This window comes from Labrus mixtus, chromosome 9 (assembly GCF_963584025.1).
Source record: "Labrus mixtus chromosome 9, fLabMix1.1, whole genome shotgun sequence".
NCBI classification, from domain to species: Eukaryota; Metazoa; Chordata; class Actinopteri; order Labriformes; family Labridae; genus Labrus; species Labrus mixtus.
In genome coordinates, this window is record NC_083620.1 from 25411799 (window position 1) to 25438525 (window position 26727).

The following is a 26727-nucleotide window of genomic DNA, read 5'->3' on the forward strand; positions in this document are numbered from 1 at the left end:
CAAACAATCACAAATTGCATCTTATATACAGCAAGTATATATTATTTATATATATAATTCCTTTGCACAACAGTTTGGTAGTTGGAGAAAATAAATCAATGATATTAAAACAAATAGAAATTTGAGGCACTCCTCTCCTGACTGCCACTCTCTTCCCACAACAAATACACACATCTTTAAATATACATATTGTACAGTATTTTAGAAAATGGCTTCAGATTTATTATTGAACTGTTTTACAGTGTTTTTAAATATTCAACTTTTTTAAATCCAAAATTTGAGGAGTATCAGTGAATTATTGTTTTTACAGTTCATCTTTTCAAATTGCAGAAATAACATTGATGAAAAAACTTGGACACAATGGGAAGGTTAGCTAGTGGGCATTTTTACAATTTATTTTGTTGGATCAGAATGGCATGTTCGCCATCCCTCCAGGGCCATAGCCAATGGGACTGTCCAGAGACATTCCACGCTGTCTGAGAGACTGGGGGCCCATCATACCAGACTGTGGGTGGGACGGGCCCATCATGGGACCCTGTGGGGACATTAAAGGACCCTGGGGGCCAAAGGGATCCCCTGAAATCGACACACTCCGCTGCTTGGCCTGCATCATCATAATGTTCTGCTGTGCCATCAGATTGTGTGGGTGCTGCTGGGAGGACATCATGCCAGGGTAAGGATTGGAGGGATGGTGGAGAAGGCTATTTGCCATCATGGCTTGATGTTGTTGGAGCTGTTGTGGCATCATGCCTGTCCTTCCCATCATATGTCCAGGGGGGCACATGGGGCCCATGCCCCCGCCTGAAAGCATACCCCTTGAACCCCCTTGAGGAATACCCATGCTTTGGCGTAATCCACCATGAGAGGGGTGAGAGGCGAGCTGCTGTTCAGCCATCATATTCTGTAGGTTTGCTAGGTGGGGGTTGGACGAAGGGCCGCTGCTGTGAGGGGGTGCCGAAGAGGACAACTGTTTGAGAAGCTGTTGTGGAGTAGGCTGCTGGGATGGGGGTCCCTGATGGGGATTTTGATGTGGCTCACTCTTTGGGAAATACTGCAGAGTGCTACTGGGTTTATCAGAAGGAATGATGCGGGAGAGATCAAACTCAGGGATTCCCGTGTGAGAGGGCCGTATAACTTCACTCAGATCCGGGCCATCCATGGGCAAAGAAGAAAATGAGTCTGAGGGGTGGGAGGGGCGTTGGTGGGGATGACCTTTACTGAGCATGTGTAACTGCTGAGATTGTAGAATATCCTCATTTGACTGAGAAAAATTCTGTGACATCCCTCCGATAGGGGAGTGCATGGGCCCATGAGATGGTTGCTGAATGCGAGGAAATCCTGCCATTTGGTTATGTGACATGGGTGACATATTGCACAGCCCTATTCCATCAGGTCCACCGCCTCCCATCATGGCAGAGTTCATGGCAGGCATGCCCATATGGTTTGGGGATGAGAGCACAGGTCCTGAGGCATCATGGGACATGTGTTGCTGACCATGGCTTACCATACCCATGGGACTTTGTGGATCACTATGGGGGCCAATGGAGCCCTGGGAGACAAGGATCTGGGATGTCTGGGGGTTGCCCATGTTTCCTGGTGATAAAACAAAGCCAGAGTATTAAAAAAAAAAATCACACTATTGACTACTGACTTGAAGTCTGTTCATGTTTTCAAAACAGCATTTAATCCTCGTTTTCTTACCTCCAATGCTGACACCAGATAGAAGAGGTCGATCCGGCATCATCTCATCATCAGAGGTGGCAATTGTTTTGATTGCATCATGGTAGAGAGGAGTAGAACTGGGCATGGCATACTTAGACATTTGAGACATGATTAGAGATAAAGGATTCTGAGTTGGTGGGGCATCTGGAGAAGAGTTAAATGGCATACTTGGATTCATAGATCCAGGCTGGCTTATAGGGGTAGAGTTGGAACTCCTGGGGGGAAGTGATTGGCCTGCAAAGAACAATAAAAAAACAGTTTAATGTCGCAAAAGTACAGGGAACAGCATTACTAGGGTGATAAAATCATCTTTTTATTCTAGGCGTACCTGTCTCAGTAGAACTACTTCCTCCATTGCCCACTGCCTTCCCACCGATTGGACCACCTGGACTTGGAAGAGCAGTTTTAGGAGATGCCCACCCTGGAGAGCCCAAGGCCATTGCTGGGGACTTGAGTCGTCCGGGAGAGGCAGACGGAGAGTGCATCACAAGGCTGGAAGACCCCATTACCTGGGGGGATTTCATGGAAGAAGAGGAAGGAGTCCCAGCTCCAGATGCAGGGGGAAGAGGGGGATGATGCCCAGCAGAGGAGATCTGTGAGGGTGACTTCAGTCCTGGAGCTGAGGGTGAAGGTAAAAGAGGAGATGGCTCCTGGTTGAGGGATGGAGATTTAAGCTGATGAGGAGGAGGCACTGAAGGAGAGGTAAGGGGATTGACATTGATTGCTAGATCAGATAGGTGCCGAGGGCCGAGGTCTGCTCCCCTGAGGCCTCCGGTCATCGGCATATGACTAAGTCGCGATGTTCCTCCCATCTGATTAGGACCTTGCTGGTCAGCCCCAAACATCTCAGGGCCAGGCTGTTGAAGGTATGGTCCTTCCACCTGACCCCCAGAGAAGGGGCCTTGATTACGAAACTGAAAAGGGCCATCAGGTCCAGGGATCATTCCCTTATTTCCTCCTCTTCCATTCTGTGTAGCCCTGATTCGAGAAATCTCTCCAGGACTAAACATTTCACCTAAAGGCGCCCCTCCTGCAGGACCCCCTCTGAGCTTCTGAGATAGCATCATTTGCTGTTGTTGCTGAATATTCATCTGTTGGTTCATGTTCATTGTTAGGTTGCTCCCCAAAGGAGAATCCACTAAGTCTCTCATTTGGGGACCACCTCCAGGAGAGCCCATTATATCCCGTGAGCCAGGGAAGTCCATAGGATCACCTCGGTTGGGAGGTGGACCCCGGCCCATTCCTAAATTTGCAAAGTCTGGGCCACCAGAATTATCTATACTTCTTGATCCAATGTTGCCCTGTTGTTGCTGTTTAACTAACCTTTCAAGTTCAAACCTGGGAAGCCCCTGCAACTGCCGTTTCTCCATGATCCGACACATTTCTTCACGTGTTAATAAATGCTCAGGGTCCCCTTGCAAGTGCTGTGGAGGTCCACCTGGGTAACAGCCATGAAAGGGACCTCCACCCCCTATGTTGTTGGGTATATCATCTATCCAAATCATCCCTGGTCTGGTGGGTCTTTGGGGTCCTAGACCCTCCATTGATAAAACTCCCCCTGCATTACCAGGAAATCCACCTCCACCAGGTGGCCCTCTCTGCATCTGTCCTAGGAACCTTGGGCCACGGGGTCCCTCTTGGTGCATGTCCATCAACCGCGCATTTCCACCCATCCCTCCTCCCATCATATTGGCAGGACCCCACTGCTGGTGGTCTCCAGGCTTGCTGTGGTAGGGAGGAGGGGGGCCTCTCATCATCATTGGACCTCCATGCATGCCAATTTCGCTCATCATTCTAAAGTGCTGGGGATGGTTGGGGGGCTGCATTTCCTGTTGTCTCCTCTTCTCTAGGTAGTATTCTTCCTGGAGTTTCCTCCAGGCCATCTGCTCTGGTGTCAGCCCGTCTGGTCCAAGTAGGGGACCCATGTCGATCCCAGGCGAAGACAGTTGGTGATGGGGGTGTTGTGGCAGATTATGTTGAGAGTCCATTTGAGGGCTGTCAAGACCAGGTCCACCCAGGGACTGTGTTTGAGAAATGATGGACTGGAGAGGTTCTTCATATTTCTTCATTCCTCCCATTGGTGCCAAGGCTGACGAGAGCATATTTCCACTACTGATGTTTCCAGAATTATTAGTACCATTGTCATTGTCTTCAAGAATACCACTCCTATCAGCATTATTGTTATTATTTAAGTTGGAGGAGTTATTACTGCCATTGTTATTGGAGCCTACAGTGTCACCAGGGCCTCCACCCGCCCCACTGCGCAGAAGCAGCCTTTCTATGTCTCTGAGTGTCTGCAAAGAGCGCTCCCTGTGCTCCAACTGTTCTTTGGAAAGACAATCTGAGTTCCCTGGACAAGTCCTCAGGCCTGTATCACTCTGAAGGTGTGCAGATAGGATAGAAGGACTCCCAGATGGGGAAACAGTAGCAACCGGAAGTGTTACACCTCCTGCACCTTCCCCACCTCCTGGTCCTGGGCCTGTTGATGTGGTTGCATTCCCCCCTTCTGATCTATGGGCAATAATGCTGTTAGGTCTGGTCAGAGAGGATTCATTATCCGAGTGTCCAGCCGATGTCGGTGTCCCTGCAGGATGCAATGGGCCTACAACACCTGCAGAGGCTGGCCGTGGAGTTCCACTTTGAGATTTAGGGGTGCCTATGGGTGGAGAGCTGCTGGAGTTCACCTTTTCAGATAGGTTAGGAAGCTTCCCTGATGGGTGGCCCTGTGACAAAAAAAAAAACATGAAAAATATATGAATATGGGTGACCAGTACATGTGCAGCCCCCTCACTCTGACATCCTTTCATTAATGCATGTCTGTGAGTTCTTCTTTTTCTTTCAGGCCAATGTGTGTGTCTCTCTCACAAAAAATAGAGACACAATTTGTAATTTCTCTCAGAAATAATGAAGTGTATACAATTTAATTTAAGAAAAACGTTGCCAAAACAACAGATATTGTAATTACTTTCTCGGTTCAAATGTTCACACCAGTCAGAACAACTGATAATAAAAACAGGAACAAGGACACATCTGCGCCCAAAATAACTAACCAAATGTACATTTGAACATGCTTTGCACTTTCTGTTGTTACACTTTTGTTCTCTCAAGCTTGAGCATGTATTTGACATTTTGTTGAAATTGCCGCTTAGCTGTGGATGTCTGACCTGCTCCAGCTTGGTGTGTGGAACATTTTGCTGGTGAAACAGAAGGATGGAATCACTCTGTCCTTTTATTACTGCCTCTGCAGCACTGTCAAACAACAAATAAAAATGGAGTTAGTGGGCAGTTAGATAAATGAGTTTTAATTAGTAGATTTTGATAAGAGAGATATAAAACTGATAGATTATGGACAGAAAATGTCATTTTTGATGTCTGCAGTCATGCCTATTCATACTGTAGTACCCCTACCTGTTGGCTAGGCTGGTTGTGAAAACATACACCACTTGTTGTGAAGGCTGAGGTGGCTCTGCCTTTAGCCCTGGACCCACGCTACGTCCCATTACAGCAGCTGCAGGTTCAGATAACGGCCCTGCAGACAGACGCTCAGAGAGCCCCTGGATTTGACCTGCCAGCCCACACTCTCCTGAGAAAAATCAGAAACACACTGGTTTAAATACTCATAATGCTATCTTGAAATATAATTGCAATACAAGTATACCCATTGGGGTTTCAACATCTTAACACTAGATGGAGCTAAAAGATGTAAAGTCAGAAGAGAAAAGGGATAGTATAGTGCTGAAAGCTGACATCCTCTTCCTTTCAGTGTGTGTTCAGATCTGAAAACATCCATGTTTAATTCACAACTCTAACCTGTTGTCTTCAGAGAAAACCTACCGAGACATGACAGGGGATTTCTACAAGTAATTCATGAAGCCTTTCACAGTTTGGGACACAATATAGCTGATGCTAGTGAGGACTGCTACATTCAGGCAACAATGAGACTCACGTGGGGCTGCAGTTCTTGGCTTGTCGTCATCTTCCTCTGTGTCGGGTCCAGAGCACCATTCATCTCCGCTGTATGGCTGTTTCTTTTCCAGAACACAGCGCCGCTTACTGCGCATAACACCCTCTGGAGGATACGACACACATAAGTAACAACTGTCACAATATTGTCCTTAGAAGGGTATTATATGTGTTCATTCACTTTTTGATTGAACAGTCTTGTGGTATAAACACACCAAGGTTTTTTTTTAAAAGACAGAAGAAAATGTACAACGCTCTGTTTCAATGCCGTCTGGACTTATTGGGAGTTAGAGCGTCCCAGTATTTGGCTTCATGTATAGTTGTACATCACTTTAAAACTCAATATGATGTCTAATGGCAAATCAATATTTTCCTGCATTATTATGCAATGTTAGCACCACAGTCGTGTCATAAAAAATGATGGACTGTGTTAAACAAAGCCATGGTATTGATCTGTGCCAACATTTGAAATCATTAGAAACCTAGGATGTGAACTCAGGTTTAGACACCCATGTTGGAAAAGTTTGCTCTGCTGACATGCTCCGACGATTATACTTTCATTTATACTAAATTAAACTTATAACTATACTATACCTTTGCTCTTATTTGAAAAGCTGTTAAAAATATCAGAAATGACATGATTGCAAATGTGCTCTTTTTGCCTGTGCAACAAAAGTCGTACATGAGTGAACACTGAGGAAAAAAACTTCAAATGACTAATACAGGTTTTGTCTTATTTTAGAATATGTATTAAAAAAAATGAACTGTGAAAAAAAGACTTAATTGTTAAATCAGTGATTTCACAGCAGTATGAAAGGCTTGTATGTGTTGAGGACATTGCACAATAATGATATTGTGGATGCACAAACTGCCGTCCACCAGTGGGTGCAAAAAGCTGCAAGAAACCTGTAGCAGCTGGGCTTTTTATTTTAAAAAAAAGTGACCTGCAGAAGGAGCAGCAGAACCAAAAAGTGATATCAAAGAAGTCACCGACTTTGTGAGATGATGATCAGTCACCACAGACTTGAAATACTGTGAATGTACAGTGAGGAAGGAAGGAAGTTGACAATTCAGAGAAAAGTACAGCAGACAGAGGGCTTCTATCTCTACACAAAGTGGAGATATGTAAGGAGATATCTTTTGTTTTCAATGGATGGCTTTGTTTTCAACAGTTACTGGTTTATGCTGACAAGAAAAGCAATTACTGCGAAACTGCCGCTACAAGTTCACAATGTTTGTCACCGACTCTCCACAGGTTTCAAGGATTGGCGGCAGAATCATTTGATGTAAAGAAAAGGCAGGTTTCAAAGAGAAACCCGCCTTAAAGAGAGTGTGTGTGTGTGCTATTTGTGTGCGTGTGCCTTTGCGTGCGGGAAGGTGGGAGGTCAAACAGAGGGAGACGATTTCCCTTGAAACGATTCCACCCTACCTTTTCATTCTCTTCCTCTTTCAGCCTCTGTCGTTCTTTGTGTTGAGACCACACCTCTCCCTCCGTGCGTCAGGGTGTGTGTGAGAGTGCATGCGTGTGTTGTTGTGTGTGTTTCAAGAGAAGGTTCAAGTCACGGCCAGATAAGTTTCATGAAATCAGAATAATTTCACCTACAGTCAACTTAAATAAACGACAGCAAACAGATGCAAATCGAACACTTTGTTCCTTAACCACATCAACAAAAAAACAAACACACAAATGTACCTTAAATCTTCCCTCCCACTCACTGTCTCCTGCTTTAATAACATCCTCTCACTTTTTCACAACCTTCTGACCCGCCTGTCTCTCTGAGCTCGACTGAAAGCGAAGATGCTTTTTTTCTGAGACACGTCATCGCAGCGCCGGCACGGCACACACTATCAAAAAGCAGAGGGGAAATTCTGCCGCTTCACTGAAAGGTCAGGGCATTTTCAGAAAGAGCGAAAACAAGTTCTTCTGTCCTCTCAGTCCTTACATTCACTTCCTGCTGTGGAGGAGGTGAATACACGCTATCTGGTATATCGGGTTGAGATTGGGCTGATAGGAAGGGAAAGGAAGTAAACTTCTGCATACTAAGAACAGAAACACAGCGTGTGAACGTCTCAGGTGCTGACACAGTTTACTCTGAATGCCTTACCTCCTTTGGCATCTGTCTCCACAGCTGGAGGAATGGCATTTCTTGATTCGCCAGAGTCATTGGAGACACTCCGCTCCCGCTTTGATTTGGTTTTCAGCATCCCTCCGACACTGCTCACTGATTGGCTGACGGCCTTCAGCCCAGGGTTGCTGGGGGAGATCTGGTTGGTTTTGACGCCATGGCTCCCGGCACCGACGCCCTTTGGACCCAGGTGGCCGGCGGCTCCCTGCTGCTGCTGCTGCTGAGCCTGCTGGTTTACACCAGGTATCTGGGATCGGCTGTCACTGGTGACCTGCTTGCCATGATTGGCCAGTTTATTGTCTGTGTGCATTTGATTGGCTGGTGATTGAAGTGGAGGTCTGGTTTTGGAGGACAGCTGTGTCTGTTTGTCAGTGAAGCTCACATTTCTTACAGGTGACACTGATGGAGAAAAGAATAAAACATTTTAGACATTTTTTTTAGGATTTCAGAATGAAACATGGAAAATGGGGTTGAAAGAAGTTGTCACTGAACCAGATTTTTAAACTTAGATAACTTCTGGTCAAAATCAAATTATAGATACCTGTTTTGCTACCATGGTGACAAAAATAGATGTCCTAGGCACCCAATATTGGGTCATTTCTTGTTTTTTTACAACAAAAAAACTGCAGGCAAACTCCTGCTTATGTGTGGAATTTATGTGCTGCCATCTTTGATAGAATTATTCCTCTCTTACGTAGCTGTCTTATGTAACACGTTTTTTTGTTTGTTTCTGTACTTTTCAATACTATCAATCGTTTAAATAACAGAGATAGTATAATTTACAACACATGGTATTAAAAAGTTGCAAAGTATCAACACTTTGACAACCTCAGTGGAAAGATGACTGCTCTACAAAGTTTGATATTTAAATTAACCTGGAAAATAGACAAGTAGCTAGATGGAAATGTTAAATAACAGGACATAGTTTGGACATATTTGGCTACAGCTATGTCATGAGTTACTGAAAAAAATCATTTATCCTTGGCCTGTACTGGGTGGACCATTAGCGACACACTTTGGTTCTAAGTAAGGCCTTTAAAAAACAAACGTTTCAGCCTGTTGACTCACCTCATCTCACCCAGACGCTCAACTGATACACTGCCATGCTGCTCTTTTAGGACACTTCACTGACCACACATTGGACCTGGGGGAAACCAACAGAGTAATAACATCAGTGGAAACAGATAGCGATCTCTACAGTCAGTGTTATCTGTCACTTTGTGCCTGTGGGTCAACATGAACCCGCAAAGACAAGAGAACAGACAGAAGAAGGCACAAGACTGATAGAAGACCGAGGCCAGAGAGACGCTGTGCCTTTAAGAGAAAGGGAGCAAAGACTGACTCCATGCTCGGGGAGGGACCTGCAGCTCAGAAGCAGCTCGGCAGTGTTTTTCGGTCCCTCCCCTTACCGAACACTTTGCAAACCACAAAAACCCCACCACACATTCCACAACACGCTCTGAAGCAATACCTGTCTCTCTCTCCCTCCCTCACTCGGAGACTCATTCTCTCGGTTTCTCACTCATTTTGAGCAAAAACTGACAAGAATGAATTCCCTTCTTATTCAAGATAAGTATTTAGGCCTATCCAGACAGAAAACAGTGTTTGTCAGCTTTTGCTTTCAGTCTACTTTCGGGTGTTTGAGTGATGACAAGGCATGTGTCTCATATCAGCTCCTAGATTTACCGTTAAAGTAAGAGAAAAAACTAAAGCACAATTCGAGGTCAACATGACGTTTTCAGAATACTTCCTATATTACATGAGGCTTCAATCAGAGGTCAAGTCCAAAGCTGCAAGCTGACGCCCTTTTGACACCACCACCTGCCTGTGTCTGTAACCCCGAGCTTCTGATTTTAACCTTTGCAACTGGAGTGTGTTGCTCTGTGTTGGAAGAATTCGAGTACAGCCTACACACTGATTGTGGACGTGTTCTCTTGCTGCATGGCCCACTGACGTTTTCTCGTGCACACAGCATTAAAAGAGTTTTTGCAGGTTTCAACAAGACCCCTCCACACCTGTTGCTGGTGAACAATGGTTGGTCACAACAGTCATCACAGACTGCTCAGAAACACCAAGCTGAGATATTCAACAAGGACTAACGCAGGTCGCATGTAAACAGCTCCACTGGGTTCCATTTTTGGCCGATGACACAATCCCATGCAGCAGAGTCGGTCAGGTCAGCTGTCGCGCTCTAACCGAACCATCTGTACCACTCACTCACCTTGACAGGTAATGGTAAACACAATGCTGTAATTAGTCATTAACTCACACACACACTCAAGTCAGCACAGAGAGGAGCCTTGTTCTTCGGCTAAGGACTTCATCACTCATTAACTCGAGCAGGGACAGTCAGACGTCGCTCTGTTGACAATGTGTGACTCACTTGCTTTGTGCAACACAAAGTGGAGGCAGACTAATCATATGGTGAGTTGCTGACCTTCCAGCAGACAGTTAAGAAAAGACAGACCTATCTAAAGTGATTACCAGGCTGCTGGACATCTGGGACGCTCACTGTCATTTCTGCTGGACAAGGTGGCTTGGGTAAAAAGTTGAAGGAGTTATATGGGGTGAGTCCAGGTCGGACTGAAGGAATCTTTGAAGCAGGTTTAATCCATCCAATGTTCTCGTAAACTTTTTGGTCTCGCTTGAACATTTGGTAGACATGAAGTAAGGCCTCACACTCATTATCCTCGCTCCTTTCCACATGTGGGTCTATTTTTATGTACTCAACCACAAGGAACACAACAGTCAGTACAATTACACAAAGTTTAGAAAAACTCAATTTATTGTGTTGGTCCCACTGAAATCGTACCAAGTGCACGGGCCGAGATGAAGAGGTTAGAAGAAAGCAAAAGAGACAGACGAGAAGACCACAAGAAGGTCCAGTAGTAACTAGCTGAGAGGGGGCTAAATGGAAAGCTACCGTGGCGATAATCAATAAATCGATTCTCCCTGGAGACTTGTATACCGAGACGAGCACAGTAGTCCAATCACATGACTTTATCAGGCTTTAACAGCACTCAACTTTAAAAGTACTGAGTGACTTTAAGAACAGCAAACACCTTTTCAGGGTGAGTTTTCACTTCAAGGTTTTATTAAACTTCTGTAAAGTGAAAACAAACCAATGAATGAAATGATTAGAAAAGTCATTCTGCCTTCATATGTAATAAGTGATATTATTTATTTGACCTTCTGGTGTAGTAGCTAGACTAGATTCTGTCTTGACTTGGGACGTTTTGTCAGTTCCATGATGTTAACTGAACTGTGTCTGTTCGGGTTGTCACATCTCTCAAACTAAGCACATTTCCATGTTTAAGCCAATTAAGTCTTTTTGTACAGACTACAAACACTATTTCATTTGGAAGAGTCAAAGTTTGTGTTGAAACATCTGGAGTTAATGGCATCAGTGCTTTGCAAACAGGAGAACCTTCCCCAATAATGTGTTATGGCAGGTTCAATGTTCAGAATAAATGATCCCTATACAAAGTATTAACTAGCGCTGTGAACTTGCATTTCCTATTGAATGTGTTTTTTTTCCATTTGGATCATTTTGGGAGGATTTGTTCGCTCTTTGATTTTGTTCAGCTTGTTCAGCATTAGATCCACTCTGAAGTGATGCAGTCAAAGAGAACAAGAAAAAAACTCACAGGGGTTTAAAACTGTTAAAAAAGTAATGAAATGTATAATTATCATGAGTAGAAATACAAGCACATTCTCACTTACATGTTCCGCATCAGCGCTCATATTTGTTTGTGAAAAAGGTGTTGACTAATCAGACACACCTGAAGTGCCAACACTGAACTTAATTGGTGTCATCTGCATTCATTACATCCCGACCTCAACTCCCACACATAACAAGACATTTAACAGGCGAGCTTTAGGAATGATTAGTACTTAATTATGGTGACATTTGAATGATGGAATTAAATCAAATCAACCGGCTGCTATGCAATTAATCTGCAATAAAATCCAGGCTGTAAAATCAGCGTTAATGTCCCCTGAGAGAGGTGTTCTCACTTCTCCTCCTCTTTACCCAGTCAAGCGGTTTCTGCCAAAGCAGGATTGAATGTTCGTTTTCAGTCTCGCTTTTGAGTTCATGTCGGTCCGGTTGCATCTCTCAATCTGGCCTCACAGGCTGCAACTGAATATCAAACAGCTTCTCCTGTAGGTTGGCTACCAATAGTTTGACCTCTTGTAAAAGGTAAGGAAATACATATGCATGTATCCGCACATCGAAAGTGCTACTTTGACTTACTCACCAGACCGTTTCTAGGACCTTGAAGAAGAAGGAACGATGACCTAGACCTGACAGTCGGCGTGCCCTTTCGCCCTCCAAACATTGGCAAGTAGAAGTGGAGAGATGATGGATGAGTGAAACCTGATAAAGACCCAAATCTGACATTGCAAACGCACACGCTGACACACTTCTGCTGAAGTACAGACCCCAGTAAATCTTGTTATGGAAAGGTCACAGGCTCCTATGAGTAATGACACAAACCTCTCGTGTACACAGACTGACTCATAAAGGCATCACCAGACTGACGAGCAGCTGACTGATCGCTGAGAAACACATGTAGGAAGTGTTTGTATTTAAAGAAACACATGGGTGAAGTTTGACTTTTGGGTTTACTCAAATGTCCACTTCTCAGTAGATAACAGGCTGAGCTGCTTGTTAGGAAGATAGAAATAAACACTGAACTCGAGTTAAAGTTCAACAGCTTCTGTGCAGGACTGCCGGTAACTTACAGGTTTATTTTAACAAGTATAAAAAAAATAGAACTGTATCGTAGTAAAAATACCTGGCAGTCACTAAATAGACACATGCAGGTCACTTTAAGAAAGTGTGCGGCTCCACTCGAGCTGAGTAATCACTCAGATCAAAACTAAATGTGTTCTCATTCTCGCCGAGGCTCATGCATTCCAAGCATGCTCAAAACTTCAATGACATAACAAATATGTCAATGAGAGGCGCTATACTGAACTGAGCTGTATTAAAGCTAGGGTTGGAAATGTTACCCAGCATACACTTTGTCACATTCAATAAAACGGTCTTTAAACCGTCGACGGCAATCAAAAAAATCATCAATCAATCAAACTTTATTTGTACGGCACTTTTCATACAGCAATGGATCACAAAGTGTTTTTTTACGTCAACATAAATCAAACAGCAACAACATGACTCCCGACCCCGACCCCACGATCCAAAAACTAAGGTAAAATAATGAGATAAAAACAGGTACTGACGGACTGAGGAAAAGCTATCATTAATTCTTAATGAGGAAACACAGGAGGTTACAAATTTTAATAAAATGAGATTCAGTTTGTTAAGCTTGCTCTGAAACAGGACCAATAAAGATCCGTCATCTCCCGCTGCCGTCATCCTGTAAAAACCCTGACCTATCAGTGATCTCAGGTCCGGGTGGAGAGTACCAATCAAATGCCTCCTGGACTCTCTGGGCTTACTCTACCTTTACCTTTGCACCACCACCAGAGGTATTCCACGTTTACTGTAGGATGGCACTGAAAGCTCAGCTCCAATGACACCTGCCAACGTTACTTTAAAACGCCACAGAGCTGCTGACCAAGGCAAAACGAGAAAGACCGAAGCAGAGAAGGCTGTGCTGGCGAAGAGTTTAGATAAAGCGAGAGGACAAACCAGAGGAAACATTCATGAAGCTCTTCAGTGATGTCTAAAATAGAGGGAGTTCAAGGGTCTAAAAAGTGACGCCATGGTGGCTCTTTCTGCTGCCATGTTTGTTTGTTTTTTTTACATCCAGTATGATAACGTTTTGTGTTTTCATAAAGCTGAACGAGACATGAGGTAACGTAGTTAAAGTAACTCTTTTCAGATCTTACAGGCTGCAGTCAGAAAACACATGATGATCGAAAATGAACCAACATGTTGGTCGTTCAGACAATCCAGCCCGGCCTTGTTTTTATGTGGAAGTTTTCTGAATGAGCTCGTCCCCCTTCAAACATTCAGTCCTACATTTATAACCTCGACAGTTCAAATAAACCACCAGCAGTCTGCGTCTTTACCATTTATGTTAACGCACTTCAAAACAAACAAATCATTTGTGTTCCCATGAAACAGGGAGCCAGCAGACAAACCAAAAATACAACCTCAATGTATTTGAATATTTAAGCCCTAATGGACATGGTTTGATCCTATTTTTGTTAATTATGTGAGAGAATGATTAAGCCTTTGGTCAAATATGTTGATGTTTGTCCTTTATAGCAGATATTAGCTGGGCATATGTTTAACACAAGGTGAGCTGTTATCCAAACAACAAATGCGTTTGGGCATTAAATGTTCCTTTGTACTTTGGGAAACAAATTCAATTTAACAGTTGGATCTTTTCCAGACGCGTCAACTCGCTGCTCTGAACTAATTAAGGAAATAATTCAATGGGTATTAAAATCTGTAACACGTGGTCTGTATGTGCAATGCCAATTCTTTTTTAGGGCTATAGTGATAAGTACATCTGCACACAAAGACAGAAACACACACACTCTTACATTCCTTTATCATCAGTGGAAACAAACTGCACTGTTCTCTGTACGGCCTGAAGGTTTGATTGATTTCAATGTTTTTGCCTGAAGCCATTTTCCTTTGATTGTGGAAAATATCCATGTGATGCTGTATTCTCAAAAAATCTGAGTTTATAACTGGTGCGTGTGCGTGTGTGTGTGTGTGTGTGTGTGTCGTATATGTCAGTAAGCCTATACGGTAAGAGGTTGAGCTCCTATTTAGTCCCAGTGGGTCACACAGTACTCTGTATTTTTAGAGCGAGCTGGTATTAATAGAGCCGGAGAGCCTGGAGAAGTCAGGGCCAGCAGTGAGAACAAAATACGACGCCAAGTCCAAAACACAGATGCCACAGTGCTGCTGTGGACCGACAGCAGTAAACACTGAGGCCAAACTGTTTAACAGTGCTGATGAATGAATAATGTGTATGACGCAGGACAGCACACAGTTACACAGAGCTCACAGTTCAGACTTTTTCTTTTCACATCAGCTGCTTAACAAACTGCATTTGCACATGGCGCCAGCCCCAGAAAAAAAAGAGAAAGAAAACGAGTTAAAAGTGCTCGGCCCCTCCGCGCTCTGATTAAGGACAAGGCCGTGGATAACACGACATGTATGACTGTTAACAGAATCATTGGACTCCACTGCATGCTGCAAAGACGTCTGTTCAGGAGACTAAGAGAGGACTTGTCACTTGATTTATTACCCCAGTAAACATTTTCATAATGAGTTGATGTTCTTAATGAGTCTTCTTCAAAACAGCACGATGTTCATTTTGTAAACGGTGGTCCTATTTAGATAAATACACACAATAAAGCAGGGTATGCTTGTGGCTGTCTTGTGATTGATGGTCACAAGCATGCAGTCCTGTCAACAATGTCAACAAGGTGTTACCATCCTCTGGTCCAACTTCAAGCGACTATAATGGGGATGACAAATCTGAATAGAATCGCAATTTCTCTGGCTGATTTTTTTAAGAACGCAACAAAAACATTTTAATTATCCGTTTAATAAAAACATAGATGACAAACTTGCTTGGCGCTCTGCTCACCTTGTTCTCATCACAGAGGCGTCGTGCTCTATTCTTCATGAAGTCGAATACACTTTATTCATTTTCCACTGATGTCCTGCTCAGACAAGGACGCTCAGATGCGGTTATCATTTTGTACTTTTGTTTTCCAGGATTAAAAAATCTTTTTTGAAGGAGTCAAAAACAAACCACAATGTTGAAAAGAAATGGCCGAATGCTAACGTTAGCTGTTAATCTAGCAGGTAAAGGAAAGTTCCCCTTCACAGAACTCCCCTCTGCAAAGCTTTCTCACATTATATTATCACAGGTGTACTAACTGTAAAACCATTAGTTTATCTTTCATACTGCAGTTTCTCCGGTTTGCATGTTCAACAATTCATTTTTGGTTGTGTTCATTCTAAATCTTTCATTCATATAAATCATGACTTACATCGGTGCAGTGGAGTTCTCACCTCCTAAAGCTCAGTTTCCACTGAGTGTGAAAGTCAAGTATTTAATGTAAAAACATTTTCTGCCGTGTTAGATATCTGTGATATCTGTGCTGCCATATATTCAACCTTTTCTTCCTTCGTTAACAAGTCACCTTCTTTTCTGGTTTACCACAATCTGCTCAAAGACAGAAGACACCTCACCTCTGATGGGTTTCCCCCCCCCCCCCGCCCCCCCCGTCTGCTTTGATGTTACACATATGTCATGGAGGCTGTGTGGCTGCTAAAATGACTCCTTTTAAGTCCACACACAAAGGTTTCAAACAAGACCAAATGTGACACCCTCCCCACGTGTCACCAACTTACACATGCTGAGTGTCTCTCTGAGCTTCTGCTGCTCAATATCCCCGATGTCCTTCAAACAACAGTCAGCTTTTAAAGTGGAACGTGTCACACATGTCCTGAGAAGCTTAAAACGTGCAAACATTAAAAAGGTCACATATTATGCAAAACGCACTTAACCATGTTTTCTTACACTAATGTGTCTCCAGTCTGTCTACAATACCCCCAACGATGAGAAAAGTCCATCCGCTCCGTCTGTTGCCTGCTTCACTTTTCAGAAAATGTGTCCTCAAACAGGCTGTTCGAGATGTCGCCGTCATGACATCACAAAGGGCAGTAACCCCTCCCCCCAGGTGGGTGACACTCCCACAGCTCGGTGTTTGTTCTGCCCTCCGAGTCTGCCTTCTCACCGTAAACAATTTGGACATACACCTGCTCAGTTTACCTCAGTGTACCCAGCTCTGGCAGTATTTTGGTGACTGCAGCGGGATGTGTAGAGGGAGAGTCGCAGCATGTCAGATAAAACTTGGCGGACACATGAGGCATCCACCTAAATATTTGGTGCTTAACACTTACAGCTCATGACTTAACTGTATCTGAGTATTGGTGTATTAGAGTTGGATTTAGTCAAGAGCCGTGGGAAGAGAATAGATCAGAGTACTATCACTGTATTCTGATATTCAAATCCCTCCACAGTGTGTAAGAAAAGTCTGCCTGAGTCGTACATCAAAGTATATCATGCGGTTTAAAAAAAAAGTGTGAACAGAGAAAAAGTCTGCTACTAGTACTCTCCAATACTTAATTCTTCCTGGCTGGAATAAAATCTGAAATAATTGAAGTAGAAATTTAAGGCAAACGTGGAAAACGGTTCTTTCAGCTTGGGGTAGCTTCATTATTGTACAAGTGAAGGAAAATTAATAAGGATGATGACAGGCGGGCTCTGTGTGGAGGTTCAGAGATGTTAAATCAGCCATCAAGCCTGTGCCAACTTTTAGTGATGGAAAACCAACGGAGACCAATAATGTGAAACTGCTTCCAAGTGACAGCCATCATGAGAGTTTGAGTGATTATTGGTGCCAGCACTCACTTCATTACAGCCTTCAGACTCTTTGAAGAATGACGTTACAAATGTTTCCCTCATGGGGATCTGAACAATGTGATCTCTGAAAGGTCACTGAATTGGAAAGCACCGCCCACCCATGTCTGATTTTATAGCAAAAAGATTCCAAATAATGAAGTGGGAAAAATAAATTAGAGCTCGTCTTGGAGAAATGATTTTGTGCTTTTGCAGCCTGTGCGAGTCTTTTTACACAGTGGCTGTAGATTTCAAACTCTTAGCTTTAAAGTTGGATCGACGCTGTGAGGCTGTATGTTAGAAAAGGACAGAACTGGAGCTTGTTCAAAAATCTAGCAGGAAGGGAAAAAAAAAAAGTTTACAACATGTTTGGCATTTTTTGGTCGGAGCACTCAGTTGGACGAGTAGGAGTGTAGCGTGCGGGGAAACCCCGTTCATGGATTATTAACAACATTCAGCCTTATAGACAAATCTATTTCTTACTTTTACATCCTTGAAAGAACTTTATTTTTCTTCCCTCTGCTTTTATCTTCAATCACACGCTTGTTCTCTTCTCCCAGCATGCACTCTGTTTTTCTGCAGCCTACTGTAGTAGGAATGCGTCAGTCAACAAGCATAACAAGAGGTTAAAGCAGGTCAACATCCATTTAATAAACATCTGAGAACAAGAAACGATTCAGTCCGAGCTGTTAAAAGAAGGCGTTTTTAAGTTGAAGGAACTTAATTCACAAACTGTTCACATGTCTGAGAGCTTCATAGCTGCCTTCTCACTCACAGCTTGAATAGTGTGGCAGTGCATTGTGGGACAGCCCACAGGTGACACGAACAGCCAACACAAAGCACAGTAGGGGGGTTGTGGCAGGTTGCTGTGGCAACAAAATATGTCACTGGGCTGAGTAAATATAGGCTAACAAGTAGGCGATGTGCAGAGAGAGAGAGAGAGAGAGAGAGAGAGAGAGAGAGAGTGAGAGAGAGAGAGAGAGAGAGAGAGTGAGTGAGTGAAGGCCCTGCAACTCAGGAAAGGCCACAGAAAAAAAAAAGGAAGAAGGAGACATTTGTAAAGATCTCAAAGCGTCGCTGTCTTTTGATGCAGCAGGCCTCACTGCACAGTGATGACAAAAAAGAGCTAAGAAAAGCACCTTTTCTTTTCACTCTGAGGAAAGAACACGATGAGCCATAGAAAAGGAGTGACACAAGCTAAGGAGATAAGGCATGTTCAGGCTCAAATATAGTCTTTGTAAAGCATTCAAATATGTATTTAATGTTTGTTGTACAACAAAAGGCTGTGTTGTTATTATTATTATCTCTGCTCTGTGATGATGTGGGTGAGTTCTCTGAATGCATCAAAGCCACGCCCACAGAAACATGAGAGCTCTTTCCTTGCTGGTAATGTAAATCCAGTCATTATCAATGCCAAGGCGAGGCATTGATAATGACTTGTTTATTATTCAAAATGTAATTTTAAGAGCAGGAGGGAGATTATACCAAGGGAGAGGACTCCCCCCCCCCCCAGGGTTAACCAACCTACATAAAACCAGGGTCCCAAAACGTGAACTTTGTTTTCAAAGCCACTGTTAGCAGAGATGAGACAATCAGAGACTCTACTGCTGTTCCTGTCTGTGTTTTCAACGAGCCACACTGAGGACAACGGCTGGCTACTGCGACCTGAACAAACCCGGCCGCAGCTTTATCTTTGTATGAAAAGTCGTCTCCACACACGCAAAGTCAGAGAACGCTGGAAACCAAAGTGAACTGAAGGTCTGTAAAGACGAGATTTACACCATAACTAACGTGTCTAAAAGGTGATGTAGTAGCCTAGTGACTAGTGAGTCATTTTTAAATGTAAGGGCAGAATGGTTTCTTGAACATTAAATGAACATTAGAAAGATTAGATTAGAAACACTACATTAGTTGAGGCTTTCATAAAGTAACTACTAGTCACAACTAGGGATGTACACGTTTAGTCGACTAAACGATGGACTGTTTCCACCCTGTGTAGTTGACACCAGAATTACTAGTCGCTTAAACGCATTACCAATATTTTTGTTGGCCCTAAATGCCGGTCAAAGATGTAACGCAGCCGCCTGACACTAGTCAGGGCTGTAGCTGTAGCCTACACTTCTGACTCTACTGCCTGGATGTAAACAAGCAGTGAACGAACAGCAACTAGTAGGAATCTGAATGTCTGGCAGTATTTTGATCTAAAAAAAAAAAATGGAGATAAAAGTGTAGGCTGTGTCAGGCTAAACTTCGACCGGAGCAATGTGTAACCACCTTAAGCAGAGGCATGTGGATGTTAACCAAAGGCCAGCAGTGCTAATACTGCTAACGTTAACCAAACTCAGCAAACCGAGTTTACCCACGATAATCTTAAATAAGTTGTAATCAATTTTTGACCGTTTTCTGTGTGTTTTCTTAACTTTAGACTAGTCGGTTAAATGGAGTTCATATTTCTACAATTCACTCAGCAGACGCAAAGCACAACATTGACGGCAGTTCTTGAGAGCTCTAATCAGTATTTGCATCCCATCGACTTTGAAAGGAGTCGCCTAGGCACATCCCTACTTAAATGGTTAAAACCTACCCGGCCTACCCGGTTATTGACCTTTCTATTTTGTTACAGAGACTCATGTTGAAACTTGTAGTAACCTGCGATCGAGGCGGGGAACGGGAGGTTCTCAGTGCTTTTATATCGTTAGCTCTGGGGGGGGGGGGGGATTACGCTCAGGTACCCCGGTGCATCTTTGAGCCCCTGTTTGACCCTGATAAAAAAAAAGAAACTAAAAGGAGTGAAGAACTTCTTCACGGCCTAAAACCATAATAACAAAGTGTACAGGTATAGTCCACATTTTTCCAGCTTTAACTACATGTATAGAGCTATGATAATACATTATGTGGTGTCCTACATGTTCTGATCGGGGTCTGATAAAGACCTCCGCTGAACATTTAGTGTAGAAAACACTGCAGGCGGATCGTTCACGCTTTAGCCTCAGCTCAGAGAGGGAAGTACTGAACTCGTTCTGAACAGAGGGTCAAGGGTTGCATCCTTTTCCAATACTTTCTGGGAAGAAAGCCAACTAGAACGAGGAAAAAAGACCAAACTGCAGCCTCACTACAGACAGAAGGCATTACAGCACAATGCAGGCTGACGGACAGAAGCAATTCAAGCTTAACACACACCTAGCAGTCTGCTAAACAGAGGATGATCAGCCTGACCAATCAGACACAGCGTCTTGTTTTCCCACAGGTCGGACGAAGTTATATGTCACTTATCTCCACTTTGGGCAGAGAAATTGATTTGATTATTTTCAGATTTGTAAACTTAAACAATTAGACCTAAAACTGAGTGTTGGGATTGTACACAACATCGAATTCCCAAAACAACACTGAACTAAACAGAAACAAAATACTGCAGCCTAAACACAATCAGACCTTAAAAACAAAACCTCACCCTGACGTTAGTCCAATCTGAGAACAGTACTAAGTTACACCAAACCCTCACAGGGCTCCTTTAGCTGGCCATACCTGAATCAAATCCAGTGAAGGTCGAAGCAAAAGGTAAGTTATTCTGATCTGAAGCAATGATGCAAGCGGTGAGAAACTTCTGATGGAAAAAAAATATGAAAGAAAGGCGAAGGGAAATTTCACCTGGAATGAACATACACGGTAATGGATACAAACACACACACACTCACATCAGTGAAATGACTGCATCAAAGTGTTTGCACATGTTTGGCCCTTGTATATGCACATGTGTTTGTGAAGTAAAGCAGAACAACATTGATCTGAGAGTGATGTTCTCTACCTGATTTGTTAGGTCTGTTTGTCTTTACTTTAACATACCATAACCATGATGCAGCACGATCACAGAGGTGAAAGCTTCAGAGAATAGAGGTGATGACAAATGATGCATCCGGATGCAGAATCGTAAGAGCCTGTGTTTGTGTCTTTAATAGAATTTGCAGCACACACACACACACACACACACACACACACACACACACACACACACACACACACACACACACACACACACACACACACACACACACACACACACACACACACACACACACACACACACACACACACACACACACACACACACACACACACACACACACACACACACACACACACACACACACACACACACACACACACACACACACACACACACACACACACACACACACACACACACACACACACACACACACACACACACACACACACACACACACACACACACACACACACACACACACACACACACACACACACACACACACACACACACACACACACACACACACACACACACACACACACACACACACACACACACCTCAGAGGAAATGATGGTGCACACGTTTAAAGACAGAGAGCTCCATGAGAGCCACACAAAGACAAAATACCTTTGTGAATTCAAACAGCAGGCGGTGCAAGTCAAACAAGCAGCTACAAACTTCTGGAGTTTCTAACATTCAATTCACAAAAAGTGAGGTCACGATTTTCCGCATTAATTGAATAGTTTGCAACAGCAGCACTTTGCCACCAGGTTCCTTCCTTACAAGTCAGGGTGATGTCAAACCTTCACAGAAATACAATCCTTCACATGTCTCAGTCTTAACGCTTTTTCATCTTCATTCGATGACATGAATGACAACGTCAGCTACTCTGCTCAAATCACTGAGGTAGGTTTGGGTGATAGAAACATCAGCACACTCTGATGCCTCTCATTCACCACATGTTGTCACACTCAAGAGGAGAACCTCGACTACTGTTAACATCAAAAGCATAACACCATCATAGAACACATCCTGCACGATGAGCCAATACTGCTTGACATGCTCTGAAATAGCTTTTTGATTACTCTTTAATGTACTGAAATCTCCAGGTTTTGTACAAAATCAGAGACATTTTAAGACAATGTGAGGAACCTTAGTCTAATATTATCATTGAGCAATATGCAACATGATGTGCAGTCCCAGCGTGCTTTGAAATGCTCTTCATCCTGAACTTGACTTCTGTTTAAAACGCTGCATTCAGATCCCACGTTTAAAGAGCAGACTCAGCGTTTAGATGAACTATAAAAATCTTTGATGATTGGTTAGATCTGATCAGAGCTCGGGCCACGTGATAGAAAAGAAACACACCCTCGGTGGTTTTGAATTCTGTTATCACGCCTACAGCTGGTTTTGTGTCTGAAAAGGTTTTTGATGCGTCTTCCTGTTTGACTCATCCAGTTGAGTTTCAAGCTTGTAAACAAACATCACAGACAGACTCACGAGTATCTTATAATTACTGGACATTCACAGAAACATAACCATGTAGGATACACTCGGCTCAGCTTTCTGAAATGCATGTAAAAAAACGACTTTCTATAAGCTCAGTTTGTTACACAAATCCTCCTCGGCGTAACTAAGTACTGACAAACAGAGGTGAACATCCGTCCTTCTTGCACCAAATGAAACTGTGTACAGTATCTGAGGGTTAAATCCTGTGGTTGGTTCACATTACATTCTCACTTCTTGCAAGCAGCACAACAGTTTGCTTGTGAAAGGACCCGAGACCTACAGGCCTCTCAGTTTAGTGATCAGGAGCTTACCTGAGTTCCAATTGCTTCGTTCTCACCTGCCCGGACAAACTATACTGTTAAAAGAACCTGAACTCACTGCTCTGAATGTGCCTTTATGTATTCATGTCATTTGAAAAGGCAGAGGAGCAGCAGCCGTGTGGACAGACAACTTTTGTCTGCAAAGAGTGTATGCAAAAACATGCAAAGGATGAGCACACAGAAAGGCCACAAGAGCACAACACACAGCGCGATATTAATGTGAAGCATACTGCATGTGTCACAAGTGTCTTAAAATGCTTAACCTGAATGCTTCCTATGGATTAGAAAAGGCCTTTTCTTTTTTACACACCGCCTATAGAGGGGTACTTAAATGCCTTAGTGTATTCTGTCGTGTGGAAAAGTTCTCAATATCACATTATTCTTTCATAGCTCACCTTAGCGGTGCTCTCTGTAACTCACCCCAAACTTCTCAGATCACCTAACCAGATAAGAAGCACTTTGTCAGCGGCTCACCAAATCTGTCTCTGCATGCACAGGAGCAGTGTGTGTGTGTGTGTGTGTGTGTGTGTGTGTGTGTGTGTGTGTGTGTGTGTGTGTGTGTGTGTGTGTGTGTGTGTGTGTGTGTGTGTGTGTGTGTGTGTGTGTGTGTGTGTGTGTGTGTAGCAACGAACAAAAATGGTCGTATAGGCATTAGGCACCCAATATTGGGAAATGTATTGTCGTTCATTAGCAAACAAATTGCAAGCAAACTCCTGCACACTGTCACAAAACATTAACTGAAATGTGACTTTAACGCTAAAGGCCTTAAAAAATGTCCGCATTTGCTGACCTGTGAATCTAAATGGACCGTCGCTGCACTCTCACTTGTTCTTGGCAGCTTGAGGTTAACATTTGAATAAAGATAATTTTTTTAAAGCGTTTTAACATTTTAAAACTGTTGATCGTTGACCAACAATATTTGACAGCGTCAGTGTACACACATGGACCCAAATGTCTTTTTTTTTTTTTTTTAAGAGAACCACTACGGTCTAAACTCTTCTGCAAAAACAGAAGAGGAGGCCTGCACAGAGGCCTACAGGTTGCAGAGGACCGTTGTTTCAAAAGAAAAAAAAAATAAGTCCAAGAAGAAAAAAGATGCCGTGAACCAAGAGGAAAGCATGGCACAGTGTGCTGTAGCTCTGAAAGACAATTCGGATCAAGTTGCAAACTCTGTTAGGCGCTATATATAGCTCACCAGGATATTGTAGATACACAAACAGTATGAAGCGCCTGTGCACACACACACACACACACACACACACACGCACACGCACACGCACACACACACACACACACAGGCAAACAGATGAGCTGTAGTATCTCCCTCTGTGAACAGGTTTGAGTGCAGCATTATCAAAGCACATTCAACAGGCTGAGCTGGTAGAGGTAAAGAGGTAAAGAGGTAAAGAGGTGGTTTAACTGGACTGAGAAAAACACACAATTACAAAAAGAGAGGGAGAGAAGCAGGGGGAAAGGATGTATGAGAGAGAACACCTTTAGGCTATATCACACAGCATTAAGCTATCAAATTATAATAATAATAAAAATGCCCATGATATAACAGTCTACGAGGGACGACATCATCATATTTATTTTGCTGCTACTATCATAAGGTTAAATTGTTCAGGTTAAGATTCTAGCTTGACGTGCAGCCACAGCAGGACGCTGGTCATGTGTGTTCAAAGAATCACAGCTGAGCAGGAAATGTCACATTAAAACACAATATTTTGAAGTAAACAAAATGGGAATGTGAGACATGCATGCATTTCGTGCAGGGTTAAAGACAGTGGCAGTGTGAGCTGCATGTTGCTCTCCACATTGCCCACGCTGCTGAGTGTGTGTGTGTGTGTGTCTGTGTGTGTGACAGGTATCGTTACGCAGTCTGTCACCTGAACTGAACACTGGTTTAGCTGCTTTAGCACACAAAACCATTCAAATGCTGCTCTGACAAGATTAGCCTGCTCACTGACAATGCGAATATAAGCAATTTCACATCTGGATGTGAAATAGCTCAGTAACCCGGGGTAGACTGCGAAAACGTATAAAGTTGAGCAAGCACCGCATTGCATTGTGAGGAGAATTTAAGGACACATGCCCCTGGTGTGAACCCCAAGCGCGCACGGACTGGAGAGAGACTTTGCTGCGCCAGCCAGGTCCACGGTGCTAACTTAGCATGCTAATTCATGTAGCCCCGACTCTCTTGTAAACTGACGTTGCCGTAGCACACATCTGCAAGCGACCTGCAATGCTAGCTAACGGGATTTGAACTTTGTTATTGCCTTTGCAAGCGACCCGGAGAGAGAGAGAGAAAAAAGAAAAAAGCAGGGGGAAAGTTATACGCGTAACGAAGACAGCTGAGTAATACGCGGACAGCTAGCCCAGGTCGGGGCAGTGTCAGTGTTTCAAAAATGCTGTGTGTACTGTACCTGGGTGTCTGAGATCACAAGAGGGCCGATGTCAGGACTGACGGCCAGCCGACATTCCCCGGAGTGGCCGCCGCCGCTGCTGCCGCCGCCGCCACCGCTTGCTCTCCTTCCGCCCGGTCCACCGCGCAAAGACGGTCCCGACCTCGATGTTTGATCAAGAGGCGAGCTGGTGCAGTTTTGACGGGAGGCTCAGTATGGTGGTTAATAACACGGCGTGTCTAAGGGTGAAGTTTCGGTTGAAATCAGAGGACGCGTCACCTTGCAGCGGTTCATGACTCCCCCACTATTCAAGATGTAGAAGGGCAGGACGTTGCATTTCTCTGCGAGTCCATATCACTCCCAGCCGCTGACAATAATTAGAGTGGCCACACGGGCAATTCCGTATGTCACTGTGCTGATATGTCAGACTGGACCTGTGGGTGCTGCCTCAGATTTAAAAAAAAATCTCATTGTCATCGTTAATATTGTGACATTCTGACATGATGGTGATGCAACACCCTGATGTTATTTTTCCCCTTATGGACTTAAAATGCACCAGCCACCTTCCGCCAATCAATCAGATCAAATATTCTTTCCAAATCTGGAAGATCAAATCCCCCTTACATATGAGCCTACAGGACATTTAAAATGGACAAGAATCTGCAGAAGGAGATTGTCTCATCATTTCAACATTTAAAAAAAAGAAGGATTGAATCAGAAACTGTGTATAAAAAATAAAAAAAAAGATGACCACTTAATGTTCAGGGGAAGCATTATAAAGTTACTCATAGTGGAGATCCAGTTGTTGCTCTGCTGCTCTTTTTTTCAGTTGAATGCTCCCTCTGGTGGTGTGGGTAGCAGAGCCTTTTGCAACGTACCCTCAAGTGAACTTTGGGCACAGGCATTTCCTGCATACGTACAGACTATTTTTAATTTGAGCTGTAATGCCTATGCGATTATTCAGGCTTAACGCCGATGGAGTGCATTTGTTTTAGCCTTGAGCCTTCAGCAGAAGTTCCTGGTTTCCCATTTCCCCGCCTATACAGTAGGATGTCCATTACTATCACTGGCGTGCAATGATCAAGGAAACATGAGAAATTGTTCAGCAGGAGAGCACATGTCATGTGTTTTCTTTGTCCAGATGTTTCCACTGCTGCACAGATTTGCACCAGCAACAGTTGCTTCTTGAAGTTCCAGGATGTAGGTCTGTAGACCACCCACTATGAAGTTTATTCTCCCCTTTTTTTTCTTTTTTTTTTTGCTGAAAGTCTGAATAACTGATTCTTTTTTTATGATGCAACCACTTAAATATTAGGGATGAACACATGCAGGGCAAGTCCTAAATCCCTTGAGGTGTGAGCTGCAATGATTTATACTGAGTGGGAGAGGAATGTGCAGTGAATATGGGTCAGAATGGAGCCGTGAAAATATCAGAAAAAAACACACAGGTGACTCGCTGCGACTCACAGACATGTCAGAGTCATGCA

General features: G+C 43.5%; 1 protein-coding gene across 4 annotated transcripts; it reads right to left on the reverse strand.

The window, feature by feature from the left end:
* Positions 1-14: 14 nt before the first annotated feature.
* Positions 15-25609, reverse strand: bcl9l (bcl9 like). 4 transcript variants are annotated; one of them, XM_061047078.1, is made up of 9 exons: positions 25262-25609; positions 8880-8955; positions 7791-8210; positions 5669-5791; positions 5131-5305; positions 4887-4971; positions 2051-4445; positions 1702-1956; positions 15-1593 (listed from the first exon to the last, which is right to left on the reverse strand). In XM_061047078.1, exons 3-9 carry the CDS (start codon positions 8119-8121, stop codon positions 407-409), a joined length of 4551 nt encoding a protein of 1516 aa, XP_060903061.1. In that variant the 5' UTR covers positions 8122-8210; positions 8880-8955; positions 25262-25609; the 3' UTR covers positions 15-406. The 4 variants fall into 4 exon arrangements, with proteins under 4 accessions (XP_060903061.1, XP_060903060.1, XP_060903059.1 ...); XM_061047077.1 differs by lacking the exon at positions 25262-25609 and adding an exon at positions 10083-10101; XM_061047076.1 differs by lacking the exon at positions 25262-25609 and adding an exon at positions 9827-10031.
* Positions 25610-26727: the final 1118 nt, after the last annotated feature.